Source organism: Scardinius erythrophthalmus (assembly GCF_964197995.2).
Source record: "Scardinius erythrophthalmus genome assembly, chromosome: 16".
Classification (NCBI taxonomy): domain Eukaryota; kingdom Metazoa; phylum Chordata; class Actinopteri; order Cypriniformes; family Leuciscidae; genus Scardinius; species Scardinius erythrophthalmus.
Genome location: NC_138236.1, coordinates 25,940,123 through 25,967,838, shown reverse-complemented (window position 1 = coordinate 25,967,838; position 27,716 = coordinate 25,940,123). Strand labels below are relative to the sequence as shown.

Genomic DNA, 27,716 nt, shown 5'->3' with positions numbered 1-27,716 from the left:
TAATATATAATTGTTTAATACAACACATATTAGGCTATATTTTCATTAAAATAGTCTAATTCAGGGCAATTCAACTTGGACCAAGTAATCAAAATGGGTTAGGTTGAGTTTTGAGCATATTTGTCCTCTATAAGTAAATTACCAGTGTTTATTGATTTATTTTTTAACTTGTAATAAAACAGATTTTCACCTAGCAGGAAAACAGCCCACTTGCCGTCTATTTAGGCTAATAATCTTGGACTAATTTAACAATATTCTCACATCATTGGCATCGACAATCTAACAGGAGCATTGGGTCGTACCAAAGCTCATGATAGAATGACTCTATAGTTCAATTGCCATGACTATCTTCGTTCAGTTTTTCTTTGGTTCTTAGCCAGTAGCGTTTGTGTGTGTGTGTGTGTGTGTGTGTGTGTGTGTGTGTGTGTGTGTGTGTGTGTGTAAGTAGCGATGCTTAAATGATTTTAACCTTTAACTCATGACTCAGTAAGCAAAGTCTAATAACTAAGCCAGAGTTTGTGTGCTCAATTTACGTCAGCTATACGTTTCTGGAAACTGCATGCATGCTATTTCAGTCTAAACGCAGATAAAGTACTGTATATGCCTCAAGCAACTGAACTTGGTGTTTTTTTATTAGACATCATTACTGTTAATTGGTAAAGATGAATTAACATAATCTTTTAACATATTGGCCAGTTTTATTGATACTATAGATACTGATGTGCACATGGAAAAAACAACATATTTTAACATCAGATGTAGATGTACATCAATAATTAAAAAATTAAAAAACACTTTAATAAATGTGTAAAAATTTTAATAAATCTACTAATTCTCCATTGCAAAACTGCCAAAAATGAGCAGCTGCATTACACACCATAGCACAAACAGATAGAATGTCATAACATTTCATTGAAATATTTTTATATTCCTAAGCATCTGCTTGTGCAATGTACAACGTCTAGCACATACCATATTTGTAAAAGTTATAAGTTAAAATGTTATCGAAATGTCCTTTATGCAATATATTCACTATTTTTGGGATTATGAAACAATAGTGTATGAAAGGTGAACACAAGATTGTTAGAAAAGTATTGCAAGTATTTGTTATTAATACACACAAAGATGAATTTATCATGTTCTAATTCACTGCTCACTTATAAGTATGGCTTGAAGGGCCAAAATCATGCGATATACATTTTCACCACAGTTACACATTAAATAACACCCAGATTAGTGTAATTACATTACATACATGATTACATCGATAAGATGAAGCTATAATATGACTACTTGTCATGCTGTATTTGACAAGCTTTCTTTGTTCATGCACAGTTTTACCTGACAGCTTGATACTTGTTTGACAGTTTAAAAAGGCCTTTACTCTTAAACCCTTTATTGTTGCAACCTCTAATGTTATCTGTGCATGAAAACACAAGAATAATGTGCATTGTCTCTTGAGGCAATATGCAATTGAAATAATTTCTATTTAAAGAAATAACGGTGTGTTGAAGAAATCGTGCTGTGTGTGTGTGTGTGTGTACATGTTTTTCTATCCCGGTGGGCACTTCAACCTGAATGCACAAAGACTCATGGGGACTTGTGTCGCTGTGGGGACCTAAATTGAGGTCCCCATGAGGAAACAAGCTTATAAATCATACAGAAGGAGTTTGTTTGAAAGTGTAAAAATGCAGAAAGTGTTCTATGATGGGTAGGGGATAGAATATACAGTTTGTACAGTATAAAAACCATTACGTCTATGGAGAGTCCAGACGCGTGCATGTGTGTGTGTGTGTGTGTGTGTATGTGTGTTTCTGTGAAGTAGGAGGGTCACAGAAGTATAAATATCAGAGATCATAGAGCATCATCACAATAAAACTGAAGAGACACTGAAGGAATCCAGAGAACAAAACAGAAAACATCTATTAAAACAAGATTCACAGGGAAAGGTAAGAACTTTATTTCCTCTTATCAAGTTTTACATTTATTTGTACATATCTGAATCTGTTTTGGATCCAATTCTTAGTGTGTCAGGGAAAAAAGATTAAAAAAAATAAAGATATATAATGATACAAGATGTAAGTCATACTGTATAAAGGATCTAAACAAAACAACTACAGTAGTCATAATAAGAATAATATAGTTTTAAAGTAAATTTATTTTTGCTATAGTTTTACTTTTCAATAAAAAGTGCTTCATGGAGACTTTTAGAGGTTTCCATCATGGAATTATTTTATGGATTTAGTTTTAATTAATTAATGCATTTTTTATTTTAATTACATTTTATGAAGCAGCTTATAAATACTTTATCACTAGAAAAAAATCCTAATAACCTGTTAATCATAAAATAATTATGCAATCATTTAAGACATTTCTCCTTAGAAACTTTGTGTTCTTTAAAACCCTAAGGCTCTATATAAAACCCCACTGAACTTTTTTCTGTACAAACAAATTGTTTACATCAATTATTCGTAATAAACACTGAATAATAATAATAAGTATTATTATTTGTATAGATGGGTTCAAATGTCCCCACCGGTCATATTGTGCTGATTGCAGCCTTTCTGCTGAGCGCATTTGCTCCAACTCTCTGTGTGAACCGAGGTGGAGAGTGCACATTCAACACCAAAGGTACTTCACCGTGCATTAGAGAGTTTGTGTTTAATGCACCACACGTAGAGAGATAAATCATAAATCGTCTTCGTGTTATTTTTAGGCAGCTGTGAATATCAAGGACAGGTCTTCGGCATTGGTGAGAGTTGGATTACTAAAGACTGCTACCAGTGCGTGTGTATGGAGCCCATTGGAGTGGGCTGCTGCGATTAGTAAGTTATTTTTTAAATCTATACCTTATACTGTAAAAAAATAAATAATAATAATAATAATATGTACAATTTACGGTAAAAAATGTCAGCTGTGGTTCCCAGAACTTTACCGTCAAAATTTGGTAGCAGCAAGTACAGTACTGTTTTGTACATTTATAATACTAGACAACCACCAAACAACACATCAGTTCATCACAAGTACCTTTTCCAGAAGCTGAGGTACATATTTTGCAATAAACATTAATTTAATGCTTAACATGAAACCCTAATGTACATAACTGAATGTAAAAACTAAGAAGAACACATAATTAGTTAAATTAAAAACTATTAAATTTGAAATGCCACACTGGGAATGTCAATTTTTCCACTGTAAATTATAAGATGGCTTGTTTTTCACTTCCAAAAACTGTATTTTACTGTAAAATTACATATCCTGTTTGATTACATTTTTTCACCGTATATAAGGAAACATTTTTATCATAGCATTTTTAGTCTTTTACTGTTAAAAGATGGAGCATATCTACCTGCACATATTCAGTGTGTGTTCGTTCTCACCCTGACAGCAACTCCCAACCAGTAGATTATCCCGACTGGTGTGAGGTCATCAGAAAGCCCGACTCCTGCACCAGTGTGACTGTGATGAGAGCCAATCACAAACTCCCTTGTCTTTATGGGAAGTGGGGCAGGATGCGACCTGATACATGGAAGTCTGACAATGAATTAATGTTCTAGAAAGAATTTGAAATATCACTAATTCACGTTTGCAATAATTGTTCATTTTATTTTGGGGGAATTTAAAAGGATGTGCTATTATACCATTTTTACCACTCTGTTTCAGAGAATTATTGGTTCTCTGCATCAACATATTATTTAGGTTTAATGTTCAGACCTGAATTATACGTTGATATAGAGAAACAATGTTACTATAACTTTATGTTTAAAATCGGCATTAAACAGAAGTTGCAATAGTCTTTCTTCTCTATTGTGACATGTATAACCAAATGAAATGGCTTCTCGAACAAGAAAAAAATGTAGGACGGGACTTGATTTTGTCTATCGGGATTTGTTGGTTGTGGTTTGTTATTGCTGTGATGTCATGTGAGTGACAGGTTGCCTTTTAAAGATTATTAAAGATTATGAGGGCACATGCATTTAAAGAAAAAAAAAAGTGCACAGATAAACAATTTAGAATAAATACTGCAATATTCCATAAAAAAAAAAACAGGTGTTAATTTTGATTTCATGTAACTTTAGATAAGACTGCGATGCACAGTGATATAAATCTCAGCCATTTTAAAACTGAAAAGGTTTGCCACTTTATAAAATTGCATTTAATATATCTATAATATAATCTTGATATTCTCAATATAAATATTGGGAACTGCAGTTTTTTTCATGTGTGATATACATATTGGCAGCTGCAGCACCGAGTACAAATAGAATGGATCTATAATTGCATTAATTATTCAAATGATAGATAAATATTACTGGGTGGATTCCATTATTGTTGATGCTCAAATATTTAACTAAACAATTGTTGATTTCATATGTCACATTTGTATTGCTTTTCTTTTGGGTGTTTTAATTTCTATTCACTTTTCTATGTGGTTTGCAATATAGGGTAGGTCTATGCAGTTTGTGTGACCTTACAATATTTAACATTAAACAAATGTATAACATTTAGCCAAAATGTGTTACAGGGTTATAAAGTCAGCCTGTCACAAAATATTAGTTTGTTTACTGATAAACTTAGCTTTCCAAAAATATTTAAGCAACAAAATGGATTAAGGCTTTAGCTTGACAAAAGCAGCCAGCATAAAAATCATAAATAGATCAAATTGCATGACTAAATATTGCATTATTTTTCATTAGTTACATCTTACTACAGTTAATTTAATATCAATTCAATAGATCATTTCAGAATTATGATATTGTTGTACGATTCTAATTGTTATATTGATCTAATTATGTAATGGGCCAACAAAGTACCGTATTCGTCGAATGTGCCAATTAATATTTGTGTGTTGAGTAGATGCCAGCAGCAGCAGAAGATCTCTTTCGATTTCCTCTGCTCTGTCATGTGTGTTGAAATCTGATAGGGTGTCGATGCACGCTCACGCTGCCGGTGGACGAGCGTCGCAATAAACATGAACGTAAACCTAAAAGCTGACGGTGGTAAACTCGGTCAGAATAAAAACGCTCGACCTTTGATTACCTAATACCTCTCGGACACACACTGGAATGCGAACTATTTAGCCAGGTGTGTTTATCTGCCCAGAAGTCACATGATAAGCCTGAGCCATCACGTGTCAACGTTCAAGTTTCAGGAAAGTTTTCATTTCTTGGGGGAGAAAACACCTCCTATTTCCCGCCCCTTCTGCGTCACTATTGGTTCTTACTCAGGGCTGTTCTTTTTGATAGGTCCAAACTCACGTCAATCAAGGGGGCTGACGTTCTGACCACGCCTACTTCTTTAACCTGCTTTAGAGTAATTGATATCGTTTCTGAAGCGAAGGACTTGTAATTTCATCCGCATGAACTCATAGACATGGTGTCCGAGCCACAGTAACATGTAAAGGTGAGTTGATAAATTTGTTATTGCCATAATAAAAGATCGTTTGGTGGTGAAATATCCCGTTGAAAAGCCAAGTGTCAATGAACAGGCACAGACACAGCGTTCAAGGTGTTTGCTGACGTTACGCAAAGTTTATTTGACTTTCTGTTGAATATGGACGTTTATGTTTGCACTTAATATTTATTAAGTAATTCTTCTTTGAGGCTGAGAGATGTGTTTGTCTTTCTGGGACTTCAAATGTGTGTTATGCATGTGTGTAGTATGTGTCTGTGGTCATGACAGTTCTTGCTACAAGAGCCCAATTAACAAGATGTTCTTGATAGATGTTTTAATATTGTCCATTCAAATGAGTTATTTACCAGCTTATTCACCGTTTACAGTGAACCACAGAAACAAAGAGTGACAACAGAAATCTGCAGAAAACGTATTTACTATTTACCCATATAAAGCATTAGATTTGAGTTAAAGAAAATATGATAGTTAGTTTTTAAACTTTAAAACTGCAATTAGACTTTGTTGAGCTTTATAATTGACACATGTTTTGGGGTAGTTTACTAAGAAGATGGACCAGATTTATGCTTACATTTATATAAATGTATTGGAGAAACATATTTTAGATTGTGTAATTAGTTTCACCACTTTTCAGTTCAATTAAATTGGCCTCTATTGTGACAAATGAATGAATAAAAATACAAATATAGCTGCAAGCAACAATTAAGGGCCAAGCACCACAGAGGCAGGACGTTTAGAAGCTATTAGAAAAAAAGAGCATATTTCGTGACTAACTATACAGGTATCCTCAGGTCATGTTTGGTCAGAATACGCTAAAGAGTTGCAGAGATATAGCCTCATGTCCATTTTGGCGTGTTGTTCGTAGAATTTTTTTCTCACGTTAAATGAAAACGTATTGAAAATTGGTGCATATGCATATGAACAAGCATAATTCAAAATGGACGAATAATTTTGTTTCTAGCCTTTACGGTTCAAAAGTTATCAGCATAAATGTAAGTGAAACTTTGTACAATTGGTGGCGCTAGAGGGATTGAGTTAGAGACTCCAAAATTGCTATGGTTAATGCACGGACTGTTCTTTATCTGTGTGTCAAATTTCACAACTTTTAACCATACGATTCTATGGGCTGCCATAGACTTCAAGAGTGGAAGAAGAAGAAGGAGCTTTGCCCCTAAAGATTCAATGTACTACAGATTTAGATGTACTAACAACTTCTCTTTTCTCTCTTTTTACCAGAATGGACACCAAAATACCTCCAGACATGAACAGCGCTGACTTACCCCAATGACTTTAGTCAATTTCGTTTTTGAGAATGAATGTGAGACAGAAAACGAGAAGCATGGAAGAGGAGGAATTAACTGAAAATACCATGCGGCTTAAGAACATAGTTCTGTTTCTCAGCTAGCTATTTATAAGAGGAGGAAGATATGTTTTAGTAGATGTACACGCCTTTACTAACACACTACCACTATTCATGCTTGATTTGGTAGAGTTTCTGAAACCATTATAAGGTAGTGAAAACAGTGTGATAAAAAAGAAAGAGGTTTGGGTACAAGTGTAGAATCAAAACATAGTAATATTTAAAAAACCAATCAGAGAACAAGGCGCCGTGAAACATGGATTTTGGGGAAAGTACTCTTTGTGGAAGTGGAGACCTGGAACTGGATCCAGATATCGTGAGTGAGGAAGCGGGGAAACTCTACTCTGAGCTACAGGTAACCAATCAAGAGTGTCTACCTTAACACACTCACCAATCAAAATAACTTTAAAGTCAGCATGAAACGGAAGTTGCAATAGTCTTTTCTTCCATATTGTGATGTATATCCGAGTGAAACGGCTTCTCGAATAAGAAAAAATGTAGGGTGGGACTTGATTTAGGGAATTGATTGGATGGTTATGGTCTGCTATTGGCCGATCTCATGTGAGTGACAGATTGTCCCGCCCTCACGCTGAAAAACACGTCATCAGGGGAGAGATGTCACTGCAAGTGGAGGGGAAGTCATTTTAGTTAAAGATTATGAGGGCACATGAATTTGTTAAAAAATGATAATGTGCACAGATAAATCATTTATAATAAATACTGGAATAAACTAGAGCTGTCAAACGATTAATCGCGATTAATCGCATCCAAAATAAAAGTTTGTGTTTACATAATTTATGTCTGTGTACGGAGTATAATTATTTTCTATATATAAATACACACACATGCATATATATATTTAAGAAAATGTGTTATTTATATATAAAATATTTATATATAATATAAATATATATACACAGTATATACATGCAAATATTTCTTAAATATATACATGCATGTCTGTGTATTTATACATAGAAAATAATTATACTCCGTACACAGACATAAATTATGTAAAAACAAACTTTTATTTTGGATGCAATTAATCGCGATTAATCGCGATTAACCGTTTGACAGCCCTACTATAAACACTCGATTTCATGGGGACTTTAAAACTTTAGAGTTATTTTAAGCATTTGCCCCTCACTCAAGCATATAAAACAGAAGTTCAGAGCAGATGTTTTGCTGACTTCATAAAGGGAAGTCAACCATCGTATTTTTTCCTTTACAAGCATAAGTCATAAGTACTGCTCTTCCTGTGAGTGCAACTGGCCACTAAGATAAGGGGGAAAACCACCAAAAACATCACAAGCAAACAAATACAATTCAAACTGTTTTTTTTTTTCTTTGTAGTCAGTGGTGGAGACTCATGGAGCTGGCGTGGTGGAGTCTCTGCTGCCCATCCTCGTCTGGGTTCTGGAGGGGCTGGCGAGCTGCAGGGCTCAGCTGAGAGAGAGAGAGCACGAGGCAGAGAAGGAGAAAGGAGAGAGTGAAGAACTGCTGCAGAGATATCAGAGGGAGAAAACACTGAGGAGAGAGAGCCAGGAGGTGAGAGACAATCAGTGTGATGAAATGAAGCTCTTTTGTGAATTGCCTTTTTTGATTTTCAGAACTGTTAAAGTTCCCCTGTTGTCAATAATCGTATACCTTAAAACACACCAAAAGGACACATTTAAATGTTTTTTTCATAAAAAAAAAATTTATGCCTTAAAATAGCTTGACTATAACTATAAACCCTTGCATCATTTAGTACGCGGTTCTATGAATATGCAAATTAGCCCCGCCCTCCACTCACTCACCGACTCATTGATGATCACACGTTGATGTGATTGGTTACAAGGTAGTTTGTGACATCAGAAACACCAGCGTTTGCATTTTTGAGACTGTCTTTGGTTCACTGCAGTTTTAATGTTGTTTATGTGGTGTTTTTAATATGCTTTAAGACAAATTATGTGTGTAAATTCATAAGTCAGCACCATTGCTGAGTATTTTCCCGTTAAAACTGCAGTAAAACAAAGACAGTCTCAAAAACGCTGTTATAAATTGCCACTGCTGACGCCTGTCGGTCAAATATATGCTAAATATCTTTATGTCATTTTAAAGAAAAATCCTATTTGCATAAGATTAAATATAATTATTTTTCAATTTCTTTATATAAAACTTTTTGTAATGAGGGAAAATTGGACCTTTTCAATTTAAACACCTTTAAAACATCAAACCTTTCTGTATACCGTCAGCGCTATCTGGAGTTGGATGACCAGTTTGAGCAAGAGAGGAGAGCGATGCGTGCGAGAGAAAAGGAGAGAGAAAAGAGAGAAAGAGAACTGGAGAAGAAAGCCAGAGAACAAGCTGACCAATGTGAGTCTCTCCTAATTAAACCTTGCCCCTTTTCTTGCCCCTTTCCTCCCTCTCTCTCTGTCTGTCCCAGACTGTTTATACACATGAATGATGTATATAAATGTTTTAAATATATGACCGAAGTCTTCTCCGTGTAGTGATGGCTTTGGAGGAGCAGAAAGCAAATCTGACCCGAGAACTAAACTCAGTCAAACACACACATAACAAGGTCCGTCACCACTTAAGTCTGTGCGTCCGGTTTAGTTTTTGCTTTTTGGTTTCTTTACATTTCTATTTCTTAAAATCATTTTTTTTAATCCTCTCTTTTAAAATCCAGTTAGTACAACTGACACATCGAGATCTGCTGGAAAAGAAAAAGGAGTGGGAGAGTGAAGCCTCCACTTTCAGGTAACACTTCCCCTTTTTTGACAGGTAATGGAAGCCCACAATTTGGTACATAGACTTTCGCTGCATTTGAGTAGTTGGAAATGATCACTGTGTTGTCATGTCAGCAGGAATCATGTGCACGGCAAACATTCAGAAGCTGTTTCTACACAAAGCCAAACAGAAACCACCTGCACTCAAGAGGTGATTATATTTTAGTGGATAGACACTTAACAATTATATATACATTAATTGCTGGAATAAAACAATAAATATCTTGATTTTCACAAAGCATCTCTTTTATACCACTCTTTCAGCAACATGGTCCTAAAGCTGGCGTTGGCCCTGATTCCACCGTGTCAGAAACTACCATTACCAATGACAGCAACACGACTGATGCCGAGGTCAACCATAACAATGAGCAATCCTTTGTCAGTGACATCATAAGCTCCACCCCTGAGCTGGCCCATTTGGAGGGCTTTATTGAAACAAGGTACAGTCATTTATAAGGAGAGACTGTATTATACTGTGTATGTACCAGTTTTGATGATATTGAATGTATATATATTCTGTATACTTAAATATATATATTCTATTATACATATTCTGTTATATTAAAGAAAATAAATGCTTTTAATTAATCAAAAGTAACAGTAAATACTTTTTTTTAACTTTCAAAAAATGCTGTTCTTTGAACTTTTTATTAATCAAGGAATCCTGAAAAAAGATGATCTATTTTTATTAAAAGTATTAAGCATTAGGCAACTGTTTTCAACACTGATGATAAGAAGAAATGTTTCTTGAGCAGCAAATCTTCATATTAGAATGATTTCTGAAGGATCATGTGACACTGAAAATTGGTGTAATGGCTGCTGAAAGGGAATAAATGACATTTTAAAATATGTTTTTCAAATGTATTTATATTTTTAATTGTAATAATATTTCACAATATTACTGTTTTTGTTTGTTGTTGTTTTTTGCAATTTTTTTTTATCAAATAAATGCAGCCTTGGTGAGAATAAGAGACTTCTTTCAAAAAGTGGGTGTCTCAGTCAAGTCAAGAGCTTGCTTTCTGTTTTTGTTTTCTGTCATGCACTTGTCTTTTTGTCTTGCTGAATTCAGGAAGTGAGTGGGAGTTTGTTTATCTGTTAATGCGTGTAACATCCTGTGGATGCTCTGTTATTTGATTTATTTTTAAGTCAAGTTAGATGATTTTTTGTTGTTGTCATTTGCCTCCTGCATGGCAGAGAAAAATAAATAAATAGTCTCATCAGTTTGGTTAATATTGATAATATTTGATTGCATTTCTCATATACCCATAATTAATCTATTTCCCTTAAACATCTGCTCTCTTTCTGTCATCTTTTCTGTTCGTCTGTGTCTCTTCGCTCTTTCCAGCTCCCCTGTTTGTTCGAAGACCGCGACCTCTGGACTAAACTCTAGTTTGTTTGAGGAGATGAAACGTGGCCAGGAGGATAAGAAAGAGGTAGATGAAGACCAGAAGGTGAAAGATGGAGGAAAATCACAGGAGGAGGAAGAGATGGACAGCGACTCGGATTGCTTGGAGTGGGACTTGAGGAATACAGAGTCTGTGTTTTCAGAGTTATCTGAACTCAGCAGGGAATATGTGGAAAACGTCGACCAAGGGGCCAGCGTCAGAGGTACACGTATGATCATGTGTTTAATCTGCATGTGTGTGTGTGTCTGTGTGTTAGAAGAAATTTACATTTGAAACAAGGAACAGGCAAAAGCATAAAATTCCTATCAACTGTAATCAAATGCAAAAACACATTAGGCTGGCGTGTACAATAATGGAGCAGTTGTGCATGTGTGTGGTTAAATCTTTTTGCATTTGTGTTTCGTTTGCAGATAGCACAGACCAGTTTGAGCAGATTCTTTTTCAGTATGAGGAACTAAAACACACTCAGTAAGATTTTTTTTATATATGTCAATCTTTTTATTGTCAAAGTTGAGGTTTGAATGAGGCTCTGAATCTCTTGATTGTGATCATATGTGTTAACCATAACCACAAACGTCATCCATCCATCCATCCATCCATCCATCCGTCTTTGTCTCTGTCTCAGTGAAATGGTGGACACTGCTCGTAAGGCCCTTATATCCCGTGTTGAGGAGCTGACCAATGAAAGATCTGCCCTGAATTTGGAACTCGCTTCTTGCCTTGAAACCATCACTCGGCTGGAAGGGAAAACCAAGGAGATGGAGGAGGAAAGCAAGCGGTAAAATGAATTATTGATTCTCAAAACCTGAAATTTATCATAACTTAATTTAGAAATAGCATTTACCGAATACTTAACCAAGCAGTTCTTTAAAACGGTGGGAATGATACCTTTTAAGTAAGGGATAATCCACGGCTAGCCATGCATTAAAGGATTTTAATGCACGACGTAGAGGCGAAGAACCACCCGACGCGAAGCGGAGCCTCTACAAGGTATAATTCCCTCTTATACCTTGGTTATTTGCCAAGTTAAAAATAAGTTAAAGCTGTAACTGATGTTTACAGTGTATTTTTTTAACAGACGTGTAAAAATTACGGTTATTTCTTAAGTTAAGGCTCGTCAGTTCTTGCACTCCGTCCGCTTTAAATAAAGTAGAGCCATCGGATTGCTTTTATTTGAATGAATTCACATTTATTTAAATTCATTATTAAAAGAGAGAGACAGAGAACTGAAGGAGAAGGAACAGAGAGAGAGAGAGATGCGTGCGCGAGTTAACGTTAGCCTACCTGTGTGCGTCGATCTCTTCTTTAAAGTCTAGCAGCTACTGCAGTCCCCTCGTTGCTTAAGCATATAGCTAACTTAATGATTCTTTAATTTGATTTATTACAATTATTTATGAATGACAGTCAACACTGATACAAATTAAACGATATGCAAAAATCATCCATTTAGCCTACCTAAACGTTTTCATATGCGTCTCTCACTCTGCTTGCAAGTGTATCTGTGTTACTATGGTTACCAATGTAGCGGATTAATTTCGAACTGTAATCAAACTGACTGGAACTACCTGTGCATTAAACGGTTTTACTGCACACCTTCCAGCCAATCAGAATCGAGTATTTAAACAGCCCATGGTATAAAGTCATATACATAAAATGACGCTGCTTAGTATTTTCAGGAACAAAGCATGATAAACATTTCATATAGGATTGTGTTTAGGAAAATAATATATGTACTGTCATTTAAAATTTTAAGGTCAGAAAGATTTTATGTTTTTGAAAGTCTCTTATGCTAACCAAGGCTGCATTTATTTAATCAAAAATTCAGTAAAAGCTGTAAAATATTATTGCAATCTCAAATAACTGTTTTCTATTTGAATATTTTTTGATGTAACTTATCCCTGTAATTTCTGCAGCCATTCAGCAGTGTCACATGATCTGTCAGAACAAAATATAATTTAAAACCCAAATCTTTTGAAACATTATAAAGGTCATGACTCACTTTTGATCAATTTAATGCATAAGCGAGTTAGTTTCTTGATAAAATTTTAAAAAACATACTGACCCCAGACTTCTTGAAGTGTAGATTAATAGGCAACAGTTTGTGTTTTGCTTTTTTGGATATTTATTTATGAAATAGCTTTTTATATTTCACAACAGGTTACGAAAAGAGCTAGAGACAGTCCAGTCGGAGGACCCTGATGTAAGTATCAAAGATTTCAGGTGCAAGGCGCAGAATGTTCTTGGATTTTACTATTGTGAAAACACAATAAATAAAACATTGCCTAATATCTGCCTCATTCTCTTTTGTTCGCCTCAGGCCTCGCTACCTACCTCCCTCCGTCGCTTCTCTCGTTCTGAAATGGCCCGGGTCGTCATGGAGAAAAACCAGTACAAAGAGCGACTGTTTGAACTGCAGGAATCTCTGCGGCGCTCTCAGACTCTAAGGTGTGTTTAACTTCCTCTCCCTGGATGCATATCTTCATCATTAACAGAAACGTTCACTTGTCATTCAGAACTGTAAAGTGAGGAACAGGTCTGTTAACCTTCATCACAAGTGGTGCGTTGTGGCTTGTCGTGTGGCTTGTCTAGAGCTTTTGAGAAATGACACGGCAATGCTCTAAAAATCAGTCAGAGCACATTAGAAATCATGTTTGGCCCTATCATTGTGGCAGTGACTTCTGCACAGGCAAACACCACGTTTTACACAGAACATGTGAAAATGTAGTTAAACTAATTTGTTTATGTTGTCCTCTAGAGTTACCAAAGAAGAGCGCCCTCCTGTGGAAGGGAAGGGTAGTGTCTGGAGCAGGTGAGGATACTGTATTTACCTGTACAACCAGTACCTAACAGCAGTGATGGGGAAAGTTTCTTTTAAAAGTAATGCATTACAATATTGCGTTACTCCCCAAAAAAGCAACTAATTGCGTTTCTTAGTTACTTTGTATGAAGAGTAATGCGTTACGTTACTTTTGCGTTACTTTTTCTCACCTGTACTGGGATTGCTTGATTGTTTTTTAATAACAACAAAAAAAGTTATATTTTTGGCAAATGTTAAGGCCCTTTCACACCAAAAGTGAAATGAATAAGCCTCAGGCCTGTACAGTAAAGGGCGCAGCTCAAACAAACCTTTCAGCTGCTGCTGTTCTGGATTAAAGAACAATAGGATACAGGAGAAGGAAGTTCAACACTCTTCTTTCTAATTCTAATCTAAAGTAATTTTTGCTTATTAGTATGGTTGAATTGAATTAGATCATTGAAGGTCGGAAGCAAAGACATTGGTTAATAAAATGAGATTGAATACATAAAGTATATTTGTGTCATTTAATATAGTTAATTCTAAAAGTTTTGCGTAACATTCTGAGATTGCATTTTACTGTTTTTATTCATTTTGAGCAATACTGAATGTTTTCGTGCAAGTAAGGCGGTGAAAACTTCACATTTAGTCTAGAACTAAAATAACCATCATGTTTACACAGAGCAACACAACGCCTCCTCACTTTATTCCTCTCAACATGGGGACAGGAGAGCTGTCAGTCAATAAATGTGAAAAAGTATTATTATTTGAAAAAATATCTTAAAGTAATGCGTTAGTTTACTAGTTACTTGGAAAAAGTAATCTGATTACGTAACTCAAGTTACTTGTAATGAGTTACCCCCAATACTGCCTAACAGTCAGTTTGTGCATGGTATTTCCTTCTCTGAGCCCTTTTTTTTCTTGCAGGTTTAATCGTTTTCTAGGTTTGACAAAGGGTCAGTTAGCACCAGCCACAGCTTTAGCATTAGCCATCTCTCCCACGCCAGCGCCTGCACAAACACCAGTGGGGTCTCCACAGCAACTCTCCACGAGACCGCCCCAAACAGAGTGAGTCCTCTTGCATTGGCAGTTTCAGATACCTCCTAATTGATCGTCTACCTGCTAATGTATTATAAGTGATACATGATAGCATGAATTTCAGGTAGCATGGATGATAGCATGGATCATTCACATTTTAAGAGTGTCCAGAATATGGAAAATTATTTTTTTGGGGGGAGGCGCAATAACATGAACTATTTTACAACCTGAGCTAACCTTGCATATTTTTGTGGAAACTGTGATAAAAAAGTCAGGAATCTGTGATGAATAGAAAGTTCAAAAGAACAGCATTTATTTTAAATATCAAAAGTTAAATATCATATTATATTATAAATGGACACTTTTGATCAATTTAATGCAAGATTACCAAATAAAGTTATGTATTTCTTTAATAAAAGAAAATGTAATTGACCCCAAATTTTGAACAGCTGTGTGTATGTACTTAATATAACTTTGATTACGTAGTGTGTTGTTTCTTTGTTTTATTGTTTTATTCTTTGCGCAGGACTTCTCCTTCTCCCAGGTTGAGGAAAAGAGAGTTGTACAGGGAGATTCGTTCTCATGTGTGGGGTACCCTGGGTAAAAAACAGCTCCATGGATGGAGCATGCCACTCGCTGTCACAAACATAAAGGTAAGCACACACACACACACACACACACACACACACACACACACACACACACACACACACACACACACACACACACACACACACACACACACACACACACACATTATTCTTTAATTCAGTTGGTATGTATAGAAACAGATGGACTATAGCTTTCCCCACCCCAAGTGTGACTTGCGAGTCTACTAATTGGGTATATGTCTACAAATATGGCACTCTCAACAATACTCCTTAACTAAACTCCTCTCAGTGTGTAAATTAATCTGTCTGTTGTGTGTGTTTATGTGGAGCAGGACTCTGAAGCCCCTCCTGAGCCCAAAGACGTGCCCGTCCTCATCCAGCTGAGACTGCTGGACCAGAGAGATGCTACAGCGAAGGTGAGGCTCACTCTTCACTCATTCAGTCTTAGTTTAGCGTTATCCATATAATATTATTGTATTTATTATTATTTTGTAAGCATATTGCACAGTTGAGCTTGGAGTCAATTGTTTTATTTGTGAAACATGCCAAATTGCCAGACATAATTTTTGACCAGGCTGTCATTCAAAGAAATTATAATTTGACTAAATATTAGTTATTGTTGATTATGTTGCAGTAAATGTATGATTTTTCCTGTTTTTTTTTTTGCCAAATCATTTTGTCAGATAAACTGCTTAACCAAATTTAGAATTTTGTTCTTCCCTCATATTTACAATATTTTCTTCATATTTAATTGAACTTATCATTAAAAACAAATATCCCCTCTGGACATCACTGGCCACTACTGTATATTTTATTATATTTTAGCTTTATTAAAATACTGATTACTGGTAACAGCGTTCAGCGCACCTACGTACAGAAAGAATACTGATTAAAATATTTAATTCAATAAAGGTGCGTATTCATCATGTCTCACACAATTCAGCATTGCGTTGACTGGTTTAGACGATGCCTCACTCTTTGGTGAAATAATTGAGTATGTTAACCAATCGCTGCTCAGATCGGCTTGGGTTGGATTAGAACTTCTTGTTCCATTGATTTTGGAAAAATCTTTATACAGTTATCATCAGAATATCTCTTCTTCTGTCTCTGAACATGTCCAGATTTGAAAACTTCTTGCGGACAATCATTTTAAGTAATGTTTAGTCAACTAGATGACTACAGCACATTGAAAACATACATAACCGGAAATAAACTAGTAGCCTACCATTTCAAAACGGAAGTGCGTCACAAAGCTCAATGCAAGTAGTCCATTTAGATTAATTTGCTAACTGTGTCTCAGGTTGAATATTTTATTTTTAAGGTGTGTTAGGGGTTAACAGTTTAGGACCCATGGACCAGATGTTTGAAAGAAGACCCGGAGTCAGAATTATAAACAGGGTTTAAGTGGAGTCATAAAAAGTCATAAAACGTCTTAAATGTAATAATAAGAATTTTAGGCCATAAAAAGTCATAAAAAAAAAGAAAAAAAGGTCATAAATTTAATTTAGCCACGTCTTAAATTGATATGCTCGTTCATTCGTTGGTTCTACCATTGCCTTTTCCCCCTGAAAATGCGCTGGCGGCATAATGTTGCAGGTTAAATGCGCCAAAAGCGGAACGCTCATGTGAAACGTGCGCCACATGGACCATTTATCCGCTCGGCTCCAAGTCCAAACGGCAGCGCGAGCTCAATAGAACTGACGCATTTACTCCGATCGGTCTCGGTCACAAGATCAAGTGAGAAGTGCTTGAATTCAGCGAAGAACACACTGTCTCAGTGATTTAAACCAGTTTAAAGGCAGATGAAGCAGCGCTGACAAACAGGAGAAACTCTGCACAACGATACAGTCAGAAGGCTTTTCCGTCTACAATCTCCCATCATTTATCATGGATTTACTGTCACGTTAGCCTAGTAATATTAACTGCACCATGTGGGATATACATACTGAATTTTATTATATTATTAGTGCTGATAATGTATTAAAGGGTTAATGGAATATTTACAGTATTTAATAATGTATTTAGGCTACTGTTTTTCATACATTTCCTGAAGATACGTGCCATCAAAGTTAGGCAACACGAACCTGTTTCAAGACTTGACCCCTATTAGCACATGCAGAAACTAAGTAATTATTTTCCAAATAAAGATATTTATTTTGTTAAGGACAAATGTTTGAATGTCCTACCTCAGATTTGTGAAATGTTCACCTGTTTTAGCAAGTGTTTGTCATTATATTTTCTGACAATAAACTGAATAAAGAGTAAAGTTAGTTTAAAACCACAATTAACGCTCTGGGGCCTCATTTATAAAACTTTGCGTAGGATTTGCGTCATAAGTGGCGTACGGATGAAACATAGGACGTGCGTACGCACAGAAATATTCGGATTTATAAAACCGTGCGCACGCACATCCTACGCAGTTTTCCCTTAATAAATCAATTCTAAATGTAGCGCAGCTTTTGCGGCTTCATGTCACGCCCATAGTTGCCCATAAATAGTCCGTGAAACGCCCAGAGTTAATATTCATCGATTGCGAAATCATGGCACTTAGAAGCAACAGTCTGCCTTTAAACTTGAAAGAAATAAAGATTTCACATTTATTGTGATAATTATCGATATTGACTAATATAAAACAATTATTGTGATAATTGTTTTTGGCCATATTGCCCAGCCCTAACTGAAATCTCCCGGTCTATCACAATGGGAAAGTGTACATTTAACGGCTCAAAGATGGTGTGTTTAGTAGTTGGCTCAAGCCCGTTGCAAATAATCAGTATCAATCATATTGCACACTGGGTAAGAAGGCGTTGGAGCTGTCTTTAGGCATTTAAATAATACATCTTGTTACTTTCAATGAAAGTCAATTTAAAAAAAAAACTTTTGAAAGTAATTTTAATGAATTTTTCGTAATTCGTGTTGGTCATAAATTTCAATCATACTGGTCATAAAAAGGTCTTAAAAAGTCTTAAATTTGACTGACCAAAACCTGCAGAAACCCTGTATAAAAAAATTGAAGAAAAGTTTTACTGAAGATAGTTTGCAGTTTCATCAGCAGAAGTCAGCTTCAAGACTCACACAGGAGTTCGTAGGCCGCCCCGCTTACAGTTACAAAGATCACAGCAGTTATACCATTTCCAAGGTCTAAGCTTACGTCATTGCTTACAGGCTGAATGATTCTCATTGGCTAAGAAATTGATAAACATAGTAATTTTCCACACATATACAGATAGACTGAAGCATATCTCCATAGATTATGCAGCTGACACTCGGACCCTGAAGTCAGACATGTTGTGACCTTCCAGGTCGCAGATTTGGGTTGTTGGGTGCCAGCATGTCTCGAACAACAACTCTGTCAATCTCCAATAATGCCAGGGGTTTCTTAACCCGTAAGCAAGAAGACTAAAACACACACACCAACACATAGCTTTCCAAGGTTGGATTTGGCCAGACTCTAACTATAAACAGGAGTCTCGTCTCAAAACATCAAGATAAGTTCTTTCTCTCAAAGATAGGAAACTTTAGTCTAAATGTAAAATAAGTCTTTAACTGAGAAATGGTCCCTTAAACTATAGACTTCAGTGACCCTTATATGTTTTAACACGTTGAAGACCTTTCTCAAACACAAAACCAATCCATATTTCATTTCTGGAAGCTGGGATAAATAGACAAACACTGTTACTGCATTCAGATATCAAATACACACATTAAAAAGAATACACGAAAATAACATTTCAGTAATCACACTGGTAACTTCCATAGCAAAAATAAAATCTCCAGAGAAGTCATTCAACTCATGTGATATTTAAAAAGAAAAATATTGATTAATACCTTGATTATGATCACTCATTACATATACATTGAAGCAGCAGTGGATTTCAATCCACCCCCATCAGGTGCGTCACCATTTTGTCATGTCACCATAATCTACGTTTTCCACATTCCTCTGCTGTGTGTCTAGTCCTTCACTGATTTTTGCCCGCTGAGAGCAAGGGTCTGGGATTTACAAGATGTGAATTTATACATTTTTAATTTTTTGCAGCTCACATGTGCTGTTGCGGTTCCTCCAGAGATATCAGGAGAGCAGACGGTATGTTAAAAAAAATCATCACAATCTTATACAGCTGATTAACATGTACATGGTTTCCACACCTTAATTTTCATGATTTTTATAGTCATTTGTAATTACTGGATAAGGGTTTTCAATAATGATTTCAAATCCCAGTTTTAAAGTTCCATAAAATTACCAGGCTTTTCAGGAACCTTATATTACAGAGCAGGTTCTTGGCTTGTACAAAAATGCATTTAATCACCACCTTCATCTAATTACCATGTTGCTTCATGTCAGTCAATGTTGTAAACATTTCACACCCCGCCTCCCATCCTCAGTGTTCTGTGTGGGCCGTCACTGGACCTGCTTCCAGCAGTGATGTCACTGTGATTGACCCGGCTCGCTCCAATACCATTCTGGATCAGTTCAGCCTTCCACCCACGTCCCCTGCATTATGCATCTGTGTTGTGCCCCCTACTGGTCAGTCTGAATTTACACTGGTGTTCACACCTGGACAGTTCCGAAGTCAGGGGTGTAAGGTGCTTTACTTTAGCATTACTGAAACTGAATGCATAATTTTCGGTAGGGTCAGTAAGATTTTTTAAAAATGTTCTTAAAAGAAGTCTCTTATGCTCACCATGGCTGCAATTATTTAATCAAAAATACAGTAAAAACAATAATGTTGTGAATTATTATTACAATTAAAATGAACTGCTTCCTGTTTTAAAATGTAATTTATTCCAATGATGCAAAGCTGAATATTCAGCATCATTACCCCAGTCTTCAGTGTCACATGATCCTTCAGAAATCATTCTAATATTATGATTTTGTGCTTAAGAAACATTTATTATTGTTATCAATGTTAAATACGTAAAATATAGTAAAAAAGAAAATCAGTATTCTTTAAATATAAAGTTCAAATGAGAGCATTTATTTGAAATATAAATTTTATGTAACAGTGCAAAAGTCTTTACGGTCGTCCTAAATGCGTCCTTTCTGAATAAAAGTGTTAATTTCTTTATAAGAACAACTTACTGAGCCCAAACTTTTGGACAGCAGTGTACATATTTTCAAGGTCATTGCGACTTAAATCAAAATCTTATTTGGTCTTTCTTACTGCTTTACCAATTAATTAATTTTACTTGTATGTAAAACAGCCAGTGAAATCAATTAGACTGTAAAATATAATTGACCACAGCAGGGGTCAGTGGTCCTCGTAAAGAGACCACAACATAGTATTTAACCTGAAGTAATACAGTAACTTTATATAGTGCATTTAGTTAGTAACCATAATTGGAATAAAATCGACAATTAATCTATAGTATTAACAAATTCTAATTTTAACTACATTTATTGTCTGAAAGACATACAAAGTCTGGACTTCTGCTTTACAAAGTTTATGTGTTACTTAAATGGCAAATTCTCCTCAGCTTCCTGATTTCAACTGTCTGATTTAATTACACTTACCTTTTAAATACTTAAGAACAGTTATTTTGTGGCTAATTTATTTTCAACTTTTTAGCTAGATGTTTCTTTGGCATTTTTTCTACACTTTACGTAGAATTTCTATACTTTTTGCACCCCTGTCTGAAGTTAATAGTTTCATATTATCATGACATTTATCTGCGTTATTAACCTTTCATGGCATATCGCTTAAAGCTGTATTCATATTTACTGCTCTCGCAGTTGGATATTGTCAGAGTGTTGGTGAGTTGTACTGATGAAGTCTTAACTCTTGTGTTAGGAGACACTGCAGGAACTGTGTGGATTGGAACACAGGATGGAGGGTGAGGGCATCTCATTCTGATTCATTTGATCTTATTTTAGTATAGTGGTTTTGTTTAAATCTCTAACATTTAGTATTAAAGTTTCATACATAGCTCATTTTATGAAATAAATAATAACTCAAATTGTCCGGCTTGTTGTGGAGGGCTATTACTTTTCAAAGCAACTGGAAACGATTTTCACATGGTCGATAATGAAACGAGCAACAACAGAAAAACACCCAGAACATCTAGCATTTTCTTAAAGCTACACTTTTTAACTCTTTTTTTTTTTTTTAAAAAAAGAGGGAAATTTAAAGGTGCATTGCTCAAGTCTCTGAGTTTTTGCAGAACTATGCCCCCTTCTGGCGACACGCGGAACTGCAACCAGAGTTGTGCACGCGGTTACGTGGAGTTTGCGTTGGGGTTTGGGATAAACTAGAAGCCGGTCTCTTTAAATCCATCTTCTACTTTTGCCAAAGTCGCTTGAGTTGTCTTCGCTGATGTGGATAATGGCGGCGAATACACAAACCTGCCAGACATAGCCAGGTGAGCGTGAACGCGCATGACGTCACGCCCAGTCAATTCCGTCCCGAATCCCTCTTATTTATTTTACTTTACAGGATTATAGAGACAATCTCAGTGATCAGAGAAGGGCTCATTCAGCCCATCAGGCAATTGTTTAAGCATGTATGGGTTAGAAAAACGGGTATTTTTAACATGAAAAGTTGCTTAATGCACCTTTAAATAATGAGCAAGTATATAATAAAACCATCTTCCAAACCATGTGTTTGCCTTACCGTAAATCACTATGGTAAGTCTAATAATTATTTATATGTTAGAGTTGTCAGGACAGATTTATTGGGAATCTGCATACTTTCATGAATCGTCCGTGTTTTTACGACATATCTGTAAATAAAGGAAAGAAGGTACGCAGTGAACTGAACTTCTAGCCGAAAATAGTTTTTCAAGCAAAAAGGGAAAGCGGCAGACCCCGCAATAAAACATGAATCAACATACTTTACGTAGCATCACATTTGCTGTGCATTGACTAGGTTCACAAACAATGTCTATGTTGGTAATTATGCCAATCTCTAAACAACTTACTACTTTGTTTTGTTTGCCTATAAATAGCCCAGGCAAGTTATAATAGCTTCCACCATTTTGTGAAATGAATAACAGTCATTATGTCTAATGTCAGTGTTGCCAATCTTTTGTAAGGTTATTTTAAAATAACAAACAACAACTGCATGCTCATAAGACATATTTTTCAGATATCCGTCTTTCGTTATTGGAAGATTTTGATGTTGTTAATGAGATTTGCACTAATAAGGCGATCACCTGTCAAGCCATCGGATTCATCCGTGCAGAATAGCAGATCATGTAATGACCAAAACTATGTTCCAACGCAAGAAACTTGTAGTTTTATGCTTCAACCACTAGAGGCCCAAAAGTATGGAAGATTGTTTTCTACCATGGAATAATATAATATATAATAATATCTAACAATTCAGACTTTTTTCTCGGAATTGTGAAATAGAAACTCTTACTTCTGAGAAAAAAAGTCACAATTCTTACTTTTTTGTCAGAATTGCATGATATAAACTCACAATTGCGAGCTACAAAAATCAGAATTGGCAAAAAGTCAGAATTATGTGAGAAAAAATTTCGTTATTACCTTGAAACAAACTCCCATAATAAGGTACATATAGTAGCTTTAAAAAAAAAAGTGAAATCTAGTTGTTTCCGCTGTGGCTTTAGGCAATATTGCATTAGGATGTGTCATCATCTAATGTTGTCCTCTTGCAGAGTGCTGATTCACTCATCCTCCAGCTCCAGACGCCGCTGTCTGCAGTCTGCCAGTCTCTCTGAGGGAGTGCACTCTCTGACGTCAGTGTCTACACAGTGACTCTCATTAATTGTCATCTATGATGTAATTGGAATGCCAGAGATTCATGATTGAATTCCTTCTGTGTGTAAAGGTATTCTCAGGGCGAGGTGATCGCTGGCTTGGCCAATGGGACGCTTGCATTCTTCACCCACAATTCAGGTGTGTTTGTGGTTTCATCTTGTCCGGGTGTGTTATTTAGATGTGAATTGTACTTATGGCTTGTAATGACCATATTTCTAGGCATCTGGAATCTCCAGTCTCAAGAGGTGCTTTCTCTCGGCACACCACCTTTGCAGCCCATTCGCTGTTGCCTGGCAAAGGAGGGGTGTCTTTGGGTGGGATACTGGAATAAAGTTTACATGATCAGTACGAAGAATCGGAAAGTAGAGGTCGGTCACGAATGGAAATGGTGTCGTTCATTGTTCATCTTGTGCTTCTCAACCCTCACCCTCATCCTGACTCTTTCTTTCCATTTAGAAATCGTTCACAGTGTCTGAGCGATGTGAGCAGCAGGTGCGTTTTCTGTGCGCAGCAGGAAGTGGAGTTTGGGCTTCCTGCCGTTTGGATCCCATACTTAGGCTTTTTGATTGGACAACTGGCCGTCCACTACAGGAAGTAGATTTATCATCTATAGTGTCTAAAGCTTTAGGTATTTGAATTGTATTCATTCATTGATTTTTAGATATGCTGTACGCTACCATTAAAACGCTTGAGTTCAAAAAGATTTTTCATTATTTTCTTCTTCTTTTTTTTACCTCTCTCCATCTGGCAGGTTCTGCGTTCCTGTCTCTGTCTCCTCTTCAGATCACAGCCTTGTCTGTGGTCAGCGGGCGGCTGTGGGTGGGCACAGGAAGGGGTGCAATCTTCTCAGCTCCCCTGTCACTCAGTAAGTGGTTTTTCCTACTAAAATAAACTTTTCTTGAGTGGTTTTGAATTATAAAACTTCTACATTGTTTGAATTTCCATTGTTGTTTTGTTTTTGTAGGTTCAGAGTCCTGCTCTATACCATATTGCTCTCTTGCATCAGCTCAGCTCTGTTATCATGGTCACCGACAAGCAGTTAAATTCATTATTTCTGCTCCAGGTTCGAAACTTGTTTACTTGCAGTAAAGCTGTGTGTCCACCAAAACCTTTTTTTCCTGAGGCTTGCCTGTTTTTCAAAATGCTTTCAATGGGAGCGTCGTGTTTTTTAAAACAGCAGCAATGTGACGAGGCGCTTTTTACCGGTCGCCTAGAGTTGAAGAGTGTCCAACTTTGGGTAAAACGCAGCACTCATCTCTGTCACTTTTTATCCAGCCATCCAATCTCAGTGGAGAAGGGGCGGGACAAATGCAATACCGACCAACCGTCACATTCTGCTTGTACAACGATAACAAATGACAACAACAAGCACATCTCTTCATCCAAAACTAGTGGCGGTTGTGTCAGCATTTGTCCCGCCCCTTCTCCACTGTGATTGGACGGCTGGAAAAAGTGACAGTGATGAGTGCTGCTTTTACCCATAGTTGAACATTATCAACTCTCAGGGACCGGTAAAAACCAAGTGGCAACCTTCCGGTCTCTCATCGACTGCAATTCATCGACTGGCCGCTAGAGACAGGCTGCAAAAGAGAGTCAATCCCATATACTCCCTATGTTAATATACCCAACTTTACAGCAGAAACAAAACATGTTTACAGCCTTGTACAAAAAGTGGTTTTGGTCTGTAATGCTTATTTTTCCCTTCATGAAAACTGTGAGGGGGTGAATTTTTTTTTAATACTCATCGGTTTAAATTATATTTAGGGGCGTGGCCACTTGAGTGACAGGTGGATTGCCGCTGCTGTCACTACTAGCCGTTTGTCTGCTGTCTGTTAGCCGTTACGTCACCTCAGCTAACCCCGCCTCTTTGCCCATTTTCGCTTATCCGGAAGTGACGATTTTAACCAAGATGGCGATGGCCGGCTCAGTCCACTTTGGGCTTCAAAAATGCTCTTCAGAACCCTACGAGTGTCCATATATATTTTTTTACAGTCTATGGTAAAAACCACAGAGCACCGAGCCTATTCACGCTGCTGCCGTTTTAAAAAACGTGGCGCTCCCATTGAAAACAATGGGAAAAAATGCTTTGGTGAACGGTGAACTAAAAGTAGATGGAAGACCAGTATTGACACCAGTTTTGGGTGTAATATTTACAATAGCATATTTTTAACCACTTTGTTTCTTTCTGACCTTTTTTAATCAATGCAGGCTGCCGTAGTTCCTCCAGTTCAGCAGATGGCGCTGCTACTACCTCTCTGCTCATTCTCAGTGGAGGGGAAGGATATATCAACTTCCGAATTGGTGCGGCTTTCCTCTTGGCACAGTTATTATATCACAGCTTTATGTATTTATTTTATTCTTCCATTGAGAATGTTTTATAACGATGAGATAAGTATATAATTAAGTATTTTTTCCTCTTTAGGAGATGATGGAAGTGATGGGGCCAGTGAGAGTGTCCTACAGAGATCAGAGCGAAGTCACATGATTATTTGGCAGAGCCCCACCCCCTCCGTCCCAAGCCCCGCCCTCTGAAAGCACTTCAGCTGTTCACTCAAACTGTAGTGCACTACATCGTACAATGCATTACAGTTCTTCTGTCCCCCTTCTATAGACGCTCCCAAAGGGAAGCCTGAAGTCAGCGTAAAAGCATTTTCTAAGAAATGTTATAATGTAACACTCATTCTGCACTTTTATTTGACTTGTTTTGGGGTGAACTGACTTTAATAGGCATTGTCTTTTTTTATATTCCATAACAGCTCAACTTGGCCAGTGTGCCTTATTTTGTGTTTTCAAATTCTGCCCTGTATGGCTAGTGTTTTTTTTTTTTTTCTTCACACAAAATCATCCTAAAATACTGGAACAAAGACTGGTTGTGACTGTGATGCTTGGCCAGATATTATTACTATATTTTATTTCTTTTTAATTTCAAATCAAGGGGAGTGATGTATTTATGTATTTAAACCAATATGCTGTTGGTCATAACATGCAGTACTCTGAAAAATACTCAGTATTGGTTGCTTGTCATGTGCATTAGATCAATTGGAAAATCTGCACACACACACACACACACACACACACAAAAAAACAATGAAAAGAAACTGACCCAGATTGACACACTACCTGCATTTTGACTGACCCTTTTTTTTTTAACAAATTAGGTTTGGTGTTGAGGGTGAGGTTTTCTTTTTAATTGTATTATTATTGGTTGTTGGTTTCTAAGTTATTTGTTGTGAAAGGAATGGAGGCTTCTGTATGGCAATTTTTGCAGTATTTTCTGAATGAGGAAACATGTGGCTCTGCCTATTTAATGAGAGAGAGAAAGAGACTAAATGTTTAGTTTACTGGAAAACGTTTCATATTGTTATATGGAACTTTGTAAATAAATACATGTTCTCTATAGTTTAGAAGTCTGAAAAGTGTTTCTGTATTGTTAAAATAAAGCACCAAAGCTGCATATATAATTTTAATTCATGAACATTTTTATCAGTGTAAAAATGTACACAAGAATATATAAAGTTGTAAAAGCAATTTTTATCTCACTTGGAAAAACAGCATCACAGGTGTAAGACAACACTCAAAAGGCAAAATTGTAATAAAGAAGAAAAGGCTTTAATCTTTGAGGAATCTTTTCGCAACCGCAGCCACCCAGATGTGAAACAGAAAGCCTACTGACATAATAAAACTGAGACATTTTATACAGGTTTCTGACATTCTTGACTCCTCCTTTCCCAGTCTCTGTAAATTTCCTTAAAGACATCTAGTATGGACTGGTTCTACCCCCCCCCCCCCTGGGCAGGTCATGCTGTTCTTTGTCCCTGAGAAGCCAAAAGGCCTTCATTTACAATCTAAATGACCTCCTGCTTTCCTCAGGAGGGGGCCTGGGACCCTACTATATGACATCCTGTATTCTTCGACTAAGATTCTTTCTCGTGCCTAGGTGTTTGTTATCTCCCCGGGCTATCTGGTTTATTACATCTGCTCTTTCCTACCCCCAATTCAGCTGTTAGAAATGCTTTTACACACACTCAAATGAAATCAACAAGTTTTAAATGAATGGACACAAGAACAATGAATTTTTCATTAACATCTCCCCCCTGTTTATCATTCTCTGATAACCAATAAAATAATAAAAATTCATTTCTGTTTTCTAATCAAACCCATTATACTATTAAATCTTTAAGAATAGAATTAATTCAAGTCTTAATTCAAGAACAGTTATACCCTTCATGTATATCAATACTAAGCCCTAATTTGATTCAATCAAATAAAATCGCAAAACTTTTCTTCAACCATTAATTGGTCAACATTTTCTCCAGATATGTTGATCATCTCGTTGCCTCATGGACGTTCCATCTTCACCAATATGACACTTTGCATGCCGTAGAGAGGATTTTTTCCAACGTTGGCAGGGGAGATTTGTTTCTAGCACATATCATTGATCCCCTACTTTATTCTTTGCGCTGGCGTGTGAGGTTGTTGATGTTGGTTGGTATAGTTTAGGTCAGATGCTTGGACCCAGGTCTAACATCCTTCAGTCATTTTCAAATCCTTACAAGATTTTCCCTTAGATCACGATCGCACCCCTACTGGAATGAGTC

The 27,716-nt window shown here is 36.5% G+C and overlaps 2 protein-coding genes across 4 annotated transcripts; both read left to right on the top strand.

Moving 5' to 3' along the window:
• Positions 1-2,516: 2,516 nt before the first annotated feature.
• On the top strand, positions 2,517-3,557 carry LOC308704519 (prostate-associated microseminoprotein-like; the record flags this gene model as incomplete). Its single annotated transcript, XM_081388890.1, has 3 exons — positions 2,517-2,631; positions 2,717-2,825; positions 3,389-3,557. 3 exons carry the CDS (start codon positions 2,517-2,519, stop codon positions 3,555-3,557), a joined length of 393 nt encoding a protein of 130 aa, XP_081245016.1.
• Positions 3,558-3,564: 7 nt separating this feature from the next.
• On the top strand, positions 3,565-27,716 carry LOC308703830 (C-Jun-amino-terminal kinase-interacting protein 4). 3 transcript variants are annotated; one of them, XM_081387769.1, is made up of 28 exons: positions 3,565-5,403; positions 6,649-7,127; positions 8,126-8,320; positions 9,010-9,130; positions 9,268-9,338; positions 9,447-9,517; positions 9,625-9,697; positions 9,811-9,986; positions 10,892-11,154; positions 11,363-11,420; positions 11,578-11,730; positions 13,110-13,152; positions 13,270-13,397; positions 13,708-13,761; positions 14,674-14,814; positions 15,311-15,437; positions 15,728-15,811; positions 19,435-19,482; positions 19,782-19,923; positions 21,188-21,230; positions 23,016-23,096; positions 23,189-23,256; positions 23,338-23,486; positions 23,575-23,746; positions 23,870-23,983; positions 24,083-24,181; positions 25,327-25,419; positions 25,541-27,716. In XM_081387769.1, the coding sequence occupies exons 2-28, from the start codon at positions 7,029-7,031 to the stop codon at positions 25,648-25,650; spliced, it is 2,976 nt and encodes a 991-aa protein (XP_081243895.1). In that variant the 5' UTR covers positions 3,565-5,403; positions 6,649-7,028; the 3' UTR covers positions 25,651-27,716. The 3 variants fall into 3 exon arrangements, with proteins under 3 accessions (XP_081243895.1, XP_081243896.1, XP_081243894.1); XM_081387770.1 differs by having other exon boundaries at positions 9,622-9,697; positions 25,544-27,716; XM_081387768.1 differs by having other exon boundaries at positions 9,622-9,697.

What these genes read in the sequence shown, in the direction of transcription:
- LOC308703830 (XM_081387768.1), top strand. Translation starts at nt 7,029, where the DNA reads ATGGATTTTGGGGAAAGTACTCTTTGTGGAAGTGGAGACCTGGAACTG. An exon ending in CCAAGGGGCCAGCGTCAGAG is followed by an intron (nt 11,155 to 11,362) that starts GTACACGTATGA and finishes TTTCGTTTGCAG; the next exon opens with ATAGCACAGACCAGTTTGAG. An exon ending in ACGAGACCGCCCCAAACAGA is followed by an intron (nt 14,815 to 15,310) that starts GTGAGTCCTCTT and finishes TTCTTTGCGCAG; the next exon opens with GACTTCTCCTTCTCCCAGGT.